Consider the following 10,741-nt stretch of genomic DNA (forward strand, 5'->3'; position numbering starts at 1 on the left):
CCTGTTTTAATTCCTGCTTAATTTGTTACGTTATAATTAGTTACGTCATGACATTTGAACATATAAGGTCAAGACTTCCGACAAACATTTCTCCGAGTACGCCATAATTGAAGATAAGATACTTTTCACTTATTCCATTGGCAGATTATTTTGCTCCATTCAAGCAAAAAAAATAAATAAATAAAAATCTGCCAATGGAACAAGTGAAAATTATCTTGATAAGATTACTTGAAATAAGATTTTCAAGATCTATTGTCTAAAAATAAGCTCTTATATTTCACTGAAAAGTTACTCTTTAGGTGATTATGTCTTATTGTAAGTGTGATGAGATATTTTGACTAGAAATGAGAAAAATACACTTGGTAAGGTTTTAATTTTTTCCAGTGATTACCTTGAGTAGAGTGGTCTGCCACTTCGTATTGTAATATTATTTTTCTTTCCTTTTCTAACTGTACTTTTACTTATTGTTGGATCTTTAGGTAGGCTCAGTCTCTACCTGTCTTTAAATCACATTCAAAAACACACTTTTTCTCATCAGCTTTTAATCAGTGAGTGACATGTCTGGTTTTTTTTATGCTGTTTTTTAACAGATTTTAACTTGTCTTTGTTTTTATGATGTTTGTATTGTGTTGTTTTTAGCCCACTTAACACCCAGTGTTATCACTAGTTTTATTTACTTATTTAATCCCTTGTTTTATGTTTGGTACACGGCACTTTAGCCAGCTGTAAAGTTCTTAAAGTGCTTTATAAATAAAGTTGGTATGGTATGGTATTTTTATTCTCTTTAGTTAATTAATTAATCAATATTTTGTCTATGTATGTTTACCTTATTTATTTCTGTAGTTTTTATTTCTTCTTCTTATTAGTTTATGGCTATTATGGTTTGGGATATCTGATGTTTTGAATAGTCTTGTTATATTCTTTTTTTTTTTTTTTTTGTATGTTCTGTCGTTGAATAATGAATAAATTAGTGGGGGAAAAAATAAATAATAATTAAAAAAAATAATAATAAAAAATAGATTGTACACTGTCTGGGTTCCACCACCAGCCGGCAGTCAAACGCAGTCATGTCTTTTCTTTTCTCCTCTTGTTTCCTCTCTCCTCGTTCCCTTCTTCCTGGACGCCACTGGTGAGAAAACCTGTGTACTAATTCACTGATAAACCGATGAAAAAGTATTTGGCTCAAGGAATTAAACTCACTGTTAAATGTAGCTTACTAGCTAGCTAATCGCCTGGTATTAACCTCGTGTTAGCTTATCATATAGTGTAATCACTGCGAAGGAAAATAAACATTACACAACCTTTTAAAACACCCAGGAGGAAGATTAACACAACTCAACATGTATTTTAGACGTTCTTCTAACCAAATGCATAAGAATAATTACATCTGTAGCCAGAAAAGTGTGTGTTTTAATCATTTTCTTGGTTAGCATCACTCGTCTAACCGTTGAATTCTTTGCACAATTGTTTAAGGTTTGCTATTAATATTATATCCCAGAGGAATGATCGAACAGTTGAAAAAAAAAATCTGCAGACTACTTAATAAAAAAAACAACCTTTAGGTAGAATAGCACAGTTTACATTACAAATATAGACTTTTCATAATCATAGTAAGTGATCAGTCGTAATAGAAGTCATTGTATAACTGCTCAATTATAATCATGTACAGAAGGAAAGAAGAAAAAGAAGATCAGAAAGACAGAAAAAAGAGAAAAAAATTATGCCAACTTATACTGGGGGTGTCAAAGTTCAGATAAATATATTAAAAGAAGCTCTCCACTACTTCTACAAGTTCTGCTCTAAAGAAAATGATTAAAATTGCCAAAACCATGTCAGTGAATTTCTACAAAAACTATTTACACCCTAAATAACGTTTATTGCAATTGTATGTAGAAAGTACTTTTCAGCTCCATTTTTTTTTTTTTTTTACATTACAATAAATCTTTTAAAGCTGTCAATTATTATGATGTTTGGGGTTTCATATAAATATAAGGTTGGACTCACACTGGAAAAATTCAAAATCTTACCAAGTTTATTTTTCTCATTGTCAAAATATCCCATCACACTTAAAATAAGACATAATCATCTAAAGAGTAACTTTTGAGTGAGCTATAAGAACTTGTTTTGAGACAGTAGATCTTGAAAATCATATTTCAAGAAATCTTACTTAGATCATTTTCACTTGGTCCATTGGTAGATTTTTTATTTTTTTTTGCTTGAATTAACCCTTTCATGCATGAATTATGCGGACCTTAGTCAAGATATTTTTCCTGAGTGTTTTTATTCCTCTTTAGGCATGAAAAAACAATGCAATTTATTTTATTTAAATTTTTTTTAGGAGTTACAAAAATGTCCATTCAGCCGGACCCCATGCATTTAACTTTTGAAGCAAAGAAACACGTATTTAAAACCTAATATCAGAAAGTGATATGGAAAACTATGCAATAAAAACATTTTTAATGCTGCTCATCAGATGTTTTCCCACATTTTAACACACTTTAATATTAGTTATTATTTATTTCATGGAGATAATATGTAAAAAAAAAAAAAAAAAAAAAAAAAAGACCCTGTTTTATTGATTTATACTAAAACATGGTACTGCAGATCAGGTTTATCAAGAACAGCATAGTTACAGTAACGGTATGAACTGCACTGTATGGGATGATGTGTAAGTGTCCACTGTATTGACTGATAAAATCCATGAATATACAAGAGAACAGCTGTAGAATAGCTGTCCACTGTAGTGACTACGGTGCATGAAAGGGTTAAACAAAAGAATCTGCCATGGAGCAAGTGAAAATTATCTTGTAAGGTGTGTCTATAGGATGCCAAAAAACAAATTGTTGATGGTATTGTCGCTAAATGACAGTAGATTGTTAAAAGCCTATGTAATAGTGATCATTTTTCAAGCAGGGAAAAGTCCATTAATCAGCCAATGTCATTCCCCAGTCCTGCTCCTCAGACATTTATTTAATTTTTATTTTATTTTATTTTATTTTATTTTGCTCACCAAATACATAGTATGGAGCTCAAACCCCATATCATAACAGAAAAAAAGACTGAGAATGCATTTTGTGTGTCTGAAATTAACTCTTTCCTTGCATTAAAAATTATTTTCTATCAGTGTCAACCTCTGCTGATGTTGGTAGTTTGAAAAAATACTGTCTCTACTGTCTCATTTCTGTTTTCCCTCTTCTCTGTGCGTCCAGTTTCCTCCAGCTGCCATGGCTCAGGCCTCTTTCGCTCTAGATGAAGCCCGTCTCTGCTGCTCCATCTGTCTGGAGCTCTTTAAGGACCCGGTCACCATCCCATGTGGACACAGCTACTGTATGAGCTGCTTGACTGACCTGTGGGACCATGAACAGACCTGCAGCTGTCCACAGTGCAGGGCCTCCTTCAGCCCCAGACCCTCGCTGGGCAGGAACAACCTGCTGGTGGAGATGCTCCAGAGTTTCAGGGCTTTGAAGCTGAGCGCTGCTCCTTCTGCCCCACCTCTGTATCAGGAGGAGTACAGCTTTGAACACCCCACGTTTGATGTGTCCTCAGTTCAGCCTGAGAGGACTGACGGGGAGGTGAGTAGACAGCCTCTAACTCATATTTGATTCTCATAAAAGACGCGCATGTTCTTATTCCATATCATGTTGGTGTTTCAGAGGCTGCTGGGTGAGACACGGAGGCGTCTGGCTCAGCAAATCCAAGAGTGGGAGTCGGAACATCAGCATCTCAAACAGGCCATGCGCTCTTTTTCTGTAAGCAGAAAGAATAGTGAATGCATTTTATATTTAGCCTCTGTTTCCGATGCCCTGCAGTAAAAAGATACTGCCTCTGTTACAAATACAAAACGGAAGCATCACATTCAACCCTAAAATGTCACTTTTTATTTTATATTTGTATTTTATTTACACACAGAAATGGAAACAGCACATAAAACATGTGGTTTTACAAAAAAAAAATGTATGATGGCGTGGTAGAAACCTGTCAAGGCTAAAATGAAAGTGCCACACAATAAAATGAGTTAACCATGAATATACAAAATAACCAGACATTTTAAGTCACCATCCAGAAATGTTATGCTAAAATATAGTTAAAAAGATTAAAGAATAGAAAGTTAAGAGTGATTGCCAAATAAACTTTTACTTTGGTTTTTACTTTTTAAAAAGGTTTATTGTAAGTCAAATATTTTTGTCAGTGATACAAAGGGACCATTAACAGATCTATGAAAGTGGGATGAGGTGGGATGTAGCTAATATGCATGTATCAGTGTTTGTTAGGATTGCAGCGATGTATTGACCAATATTTGCTGATACTGGTGTTGACATAGAAGATGTCTTTTTACCAGTAAAGATGACAGATATTTGTCTGTCGTCCTATATTAAAAGCTTTTTCATAAATGTGTTTGAATCTGTGTCAGGACCAAAGACTCTAATATATTAACTAATGTTTTATTTATAATGAAGATTTATTTCTTCAGGAGTGATAAATAACAACAAAAACAAGTAAATTAACAGAACACTGGTATCAGCATCAGTTAACAGCTCTCTGCCAAAATGTCATTTTAAAGATTTGTATTGGCTAAGACTTTTGCAGTTGGTGAATTAATGACAATGTCAATGCATGTTGCAGATTTTCATTATATCTTGTTAGTTAAAACACTGACAAAAATAAACTGAAGACTTAATCCTGTGGGAATTTTGTGCAGCGTCTGGCAAAAACAGCGGTGAAGGACAGCAGCAGGCTTTTCTCTGAGCTGCTGGAGTTTGTGGAGCGCCGTCGTATAGAGATGAAGGAGATCATCCGAGCTCAGGAGAAAGCTGAACTCACTCGAGCTGAGAACCAGCTGCAGCGTCTGGAGCAGCGGATTTCAGAACTGAAGAGGAAAGACACTGAACTGGAGAAAGTATCACACACTCAGGACCAGTGCCTGATCACTCAGGTAAATATGCCACAGTATCTCAGACGCATGTGTATCACAAACTCAAATGGTCCAGTGTCACTATTGTTGATGTTAGTATTGGTTGTTTTTTCTTTGTTTTTGAAGTAGACGTGTCAGTCTTTTGGTACCCTCCTGGCAGCAGGAGCACCCAACTCTCTGAAGGTGAATCCAAATATTTCCTTCGGTCCTGTGAGGAGGACTATCTCAGACCTGAAACAGCAGCTGGAGAGTCTGTATCAGAAAGAACTCCACAACGTCACCTCCACAGGTAACTTAGATTCATCACATCTGCTTTAAGTGTTGAGTCACATTTACAAATGAGTTTTATTAACCCATGAAGACCCAGTGCTACTTTTGTGTCAGTTCCCAAATGAATTTTTCTCTCTATTTAATCTTTCATAAGTGATTTATCACCATTTATTCTAATATTATCCTCTGTCAGGGTTCCTGCAGGGTCTTAAAAAGTCTTAAGTCTTGAATTTACAAATCTGCATCTATTACCTTAAAAAAGTCTTTAAAAGTGATTAAATTTGATATGGTAGGCCTTAAGTTACGTTGCCATAAACTTGTTGGCTTTATTGTGTTTAAATGTGTCTGGGAAATGTCCAAGTTGCAAATAAAGTAACGTTAGTCGACTCAGTTCCACCCGTTCCAATCCGACAATTTATATTAAAATTAGGAACCGATTATTGCTAACTTTGCCGCCCCCAGTGAGAAATGATCACAGAAGTGAGAAGTAACCATGGGGAAGTGCAAATTTAATAATGCCTGGTTGGAGAAAAAGATCATTTTTGACCTGGTTGACGTGAGTTTTTCCTAAATTCAAGGAGTCACAAATTGTTGCCAGTATGGCTGTGAAATGGGCATTAAATTCTGTTCTAAGTAGTCTTAAAAAGGTCTTAAAAAATCTTAAATTTAACTTGTAGAAACCTGTCAGAACTCTGCTCTGTATTTTGCATTTTTCACTCTAAATCATGTATTTTCCTCTATTTCATTTCCTATTTTAAATTTAGATGTTCAGGAAAACTCAGAGTAAATTCAAAGGTTATTACATCAAAAAGAGAAAAAAACAGAAGAAAAAGTCACATTTTCAGCAAAGATATCATTAACTGAACATAAACCAAGTGTGTCCATCCACTGTCATTGATCCAACTCCATGGGTTTTACTGGTGAATCAGTGTTGTAGAAGATGACGGTGTTTCCACATTCACTACGGAGCCTCTGAATGTCCAAATGGGTTATATCTGATTACCATGAAAAGATGATAAACTGTATTTTACACCAATTATTTACATGTATTGAAATGATTTGTGGGTCAGTAGTTATTAAATATTTTGGTAACCAGTGGTAGTTTGGGTTTTTATGGGTTAAAATGTAAAGTCACTTAAGTCCTGACAGTAGATGCCTTCTTTTCACAGTGAAATCTGTAAAGATCCTGCAGATGCAAAAGACAAGTAAAGGTAAGTTTCTTAATAAACATGGACGATTAGAGTGATTCATTGTGTCACCTCAGCTTTTGAAATGTCAAAAATTAGAAAGTTAAGTTCATTCACTGCAAAAATCCAAATCTTACCAAGTGTATTTTTCTCATTTCTAGTCAAACTATGTCACCACACTGGTAAGATTTCTTGAAATAAGATTTTCAAGATCTGTTGTCTATAAATAAGTTCTTATATCTCACTGAAATTACTCTTTAGGTGATTGTCTTATTTTAAGTGTAATGAGATATTTTGACTAGAAATGAGAAAAATACACTTGGTAAGATTTGGATTTTTGCAGTGTTGTTTGTTGATCCGCAATTCAGACTGAAGTGTAACAGCTCTGATTCCAAACAGAAATGATCTTCAGTGCAGCTATTGACAACACAAACCACACAGAAAACAGCAGTGATTAGTGGTTTTACTGTGGTTGTTTTCTGTCTAAAAACAGATATAAGATAACAGAGGTATAATGTGAACTGTAGGATGAAATGAAGATTAAAAGACAATCAAGATAACCAGCTATGAGAGGAGAAAAGGATGATACCCTAATACTAAATAGACCATAATAAGGTATTATTTTTAATTCTGTTGTTTTTATTTGGTTGTTTTTCTTTTTTTGATGTTGTTGTTTTTAATTGTATGGCTTTTTATGTTTTTTTTTTAATTTATTTATTTATTTTAAATCTATTCTTATTCTTTTATTTTGGTTTTAATTATTCTTCCGTGCAACACTTTGGTCCATTATGGTTGTTTTACAGTGCTTTACAAATAAGATTGGATTGGATAATACAGATATGTGTAAACAATGAGCTTTATACTTTATTCAGTGAGTGATACAGTCTGTGGATGCATAACATTATGAATGTCGGTGGTTTTGGTTTTGGTAGTGTATTAAGTGTATATGGCACAAGACTTCCCCCTGCTGGAATATCAGTACTACATAGAACACCTTTAAATCTATGATAAACTATTTACTTTCGTTTTTATCACTGACAGACATATTTATATCAAAAGGTAATGAATCAGTCATATTCTCTTTTCTTTATAATATATTTATAGGGGCTTGTGAGTCTGCATCTCTTCCTGATTTGGACAGTAGAAGTCATCTCCTTCAGTGTGAGTAACATCTCAACTCTGAACAAACTCTGCACTAACACCGTTTTCTTTCATCACATCAAATAACAACCAGGTCTCTTTTCCAGATTTTTGTCCACTATCTTTGGACCCATTCACTGCACACAAGGAGCTTCTGTTGACTAAAGGGAATCGCATTGTCAGTCGAACTGGACAACTGCAGTCTTACCCGGACCACCCAGAACGGTTTGACACCTGGGGCCAGGTGCTGGGCCACGAGGGCCTGCAGGGCCGCCGGTACTGGGAGGTCGAGTGGGAGGGGACGCAGGTGTCAGTGGGAGTCACGTACAGCAGCATTGGAAGGAAGGTATATAGACTATCATCTAAGGTTCACAGGGCAATTTTATGAATATGATACAATTATAGTAATAAAAAAGGTAGTTTCACCCACAATTAAAGGGGAAAAAATACATCACATCCTTGAGAAAACAAACTGTAAAACACATGAGGATTTAACTAATGTGAATAACAAGATGAGACGTAATATTGTTGAAATTATACTTATTTTTCTTGAGAAATTTCAGGTTGTACATGGTTGTTCAGGTTCTTCACATTTTCATAATGTAATTGCACTTTTTTCTCACTAAAAGACAACAAGTGGTGCTAGGCATAACAAATCCAGCCCCTCACACGTATTGTACTTTTTTTTGGCATCGATCCAGCTGATGACATCATGTCTATGCTTGTGATGATGTCAGCATATTAATTCCCTCTATATATGTGCCAAGTTTGAAGTAAATTGAATCAAAATTGATGTTTTTATAGACATTTGAAATTGCACCCATTATAAGTAAATGGGGGAAGAAAAAAGATTTTAAACATTCCTAAAAATGTTTAACTTTGATCTACTTTTCCCAAGATGTAACCACATCTATTCTTGGTCACTGGCATTCTGTAAACCCATTGTGTCATGAATTCAACCAATAGTTTTGAATTTTTGGCCATTATAAGTAAATAGGAAAGAAAATATTAAAAAATTCATAAAAAATTTTAGCTTTGGCCTACTTTTGAAAAAACAAAGGAAGGTCCGCACAACCTGTGAGCTCCCAAACCATTTATTCAGTGACGTTTTGAGCCGAGGCCCTTCATCAGACTGAGGACAGACAAACTTACACAGGTGTTTTATATGTAGCATCTAATCACAACACGTGACCTGCGTTATACGTCATAATGGAATAACAGAAAAAAAGTCTATTGAAACTTTTCAAACATATGATCAATTATAAATGATCAAGAGTCAAACATTTCCAAGTATCCACAAATACAAAATACACAGGTGTTTTATATGCAGTGTCTAACCACAATAGCACATGACATGCAATATACGTCATCTTAGAAGAGCAGAAAATAACTTATTAAACCTTATCATACGTACAATCAATCATAAATCGTAAAGTGTTTCAAATGTCTACAAATACACATAATTTTTAGTAATCAAACTGCTTTGCACTCATTTGTAAACAGATATTAATCAAATTTCTACAGGTCCATGTAGTTATACTGTCCATCTGAATGTGGTGACAAACACCACAGCATGTGTGCACAGTTCTTATTAACAAAAATACAAGAACAGATTTACAAAAGCAAAAACAAAAGAAAAAAATGAAAAAAAAAATATATTGGGCAACGTTGAGATACATCCAAATAGAAAAAAATTCCAAATTCTTTGGCCTACTTTTCCCAAAATGTAATGACATCTATTCTGGGTCACTGGCAATCTATAAACCAAATCTGGTATGAATTCAACCAATAGTTTTACTGCTAGTGTTAACAATCAAACAAACTAAATCAAAAACAATACCCCTTGTTTGGGGAGCGGGTTAAAAATTTGGATTGTTATTTCTAGGTTATTATTTTACTGGCCCGACCCACTTGAAATCAGATTGGGCTGTATTTAGCATCGGACACCCCTGTTCTATAGTATTACCATCTGATCCTAATACTCTATGCATGTGCCTCAGTGCTGGTGGACTTTTTACCTTGTGACGTGTCTTTACCACATTGTAACATATAATTAGGGTTATGTAGCCTAGAAATCAGATGCTGTTGTTTCAAGAAGAAGAGGTACTTTCAGTCATTTTATTTCAGAGTCAAAGGGGAAAAATACATCGACTCCTCGAGAAAGCAAAAGCACAAATCACAGGAGGATTTAATGTAACTATATGGCACACAAACTAATTGGCTCATCTTCGGTTCCATCACGTCCTCAGGGATCGTCTAATGAGTGCAGACTGGGACACAACGCTCTGTCCTGGAGTCTGAAATGCAGCGCGTCCTCCTTTGCCTTCTGCCACGGAAATGAGGAGCAGGCCGTGGTGATGCCTTCCAGCGCCGTGTCCCGTCGGATCGGCGTGTTTCTGGACCACGACACGGGTCTGCTCTGCTTCTTCACCGTGACGTCCAGCGGCGTCCACCTCATGCTCCGCCTCCAGATCAGCTTCACCGAGGCCCTGTACCCCGCAGTGTGGCTGGGGTCCAACTCTACCGTGACCTTCTGCACCGTGGAATGAGGGAGCACAGCCATGCTCAGTCAGGGGTCAGTCATTGAGTTTTTATTTGTTTTTTATGTTATTTAGGAACATTTCTCAGGTACTTATTAGAGTCTGACTAAATACAAAAACCTTAGTAAAGACTTGAAATGTAAAAAAGAAAAGTAAGAATGTAGACTATATTATCTTCTGTAGCAAGGATGTCAAACATACAACCCACTGGATAAAGTTTGCAGAAATTACACTAAAGACATTAAACATCAAAGATATTTAAAGTGTTTTAGTTTAGTTGTCACATACAGCCCAATTTAAGAAAAATAACAGCGTAACAACCTATAAATAATAACAACTCAAAATGTTCTTAGTTTAATGTGAAAAAACTTAAATCACATGAACATATTTACAAACTATCCTTTCGCAATAAAATGTGAATAACCTGAACACATAAGAACTTAAATGTCTTCAGAAAAATAAGTGCAATTTTAATTTAAATGTTTTGTGCATTTGTAAATCCACTGTGATCTGTAAATTACTAAGTGCTAATTATAAACAGAGACATAATATTGTTGAAGTTGCACTTATTTTTCTTCAGGTTGTACATGGTTATTCAGGTTATTCACATTTTCATAATGTAGTTTGACTTTTTTTCACACTAAAACAGGGAAAATTTGGATTATTATTTTACTGGCCTGGCCTGTTTGAGC

The 10,741-nt window shown here is 35.1% G+C and overlaps 1 protein-coding gene across 1 annotated transcript; it reads left to right on the forward strand.

Annotated features, from left to right (window-relative positions):
* Positions 1-1,044: 1,044 nt before the first annotated feature.
* On the forward strand, positions 1,045-10,405 carry LOC115417965 (E3 ubiquitin/ISG15 ligase TRIM25-like). Its single transcript, XM_030132213.1, has 9 exons — positions 1,045-1,129; positions 3,210-3,572; positions 3,654-3,749; positions 4,700-4,933; positions 5,042-5,201; positions 6,352-6,393; positions 7,474-7,530; positions 7,617-7,855; positions 9,759-10,405. The coding sequence occupies exons 2-9, from the start codon at positions 3,225-3,227 to the stop codon at positions 10,056-10,058; spliced, it is 1,476 nt and encodes a 491-aa protein (XP_029988073.1). The 5' UTR covers positions 1,045-1,129; positions 3,210-3,224; the 3' UTR covers positions 10,059-10,405.
* The last annotated feature ends 336 nt before the right edge of the window (positions 10,406-10,741 follow it).

This window comes from Sphaeramia orbicularis, chromosome 4 (assembly GCF_902148855.1).
Source record: "Sphaeramia orbicularis chromosome 4, fSphaOr1.1, whole genome shotgun sequence".
Lineage (NCBI taxonomy): Eukaryota > Metazoa > Chordata > Actinopteri > Kurtiformes > Apogonidae > Sphaeramia > Sphaeramia orbicularis.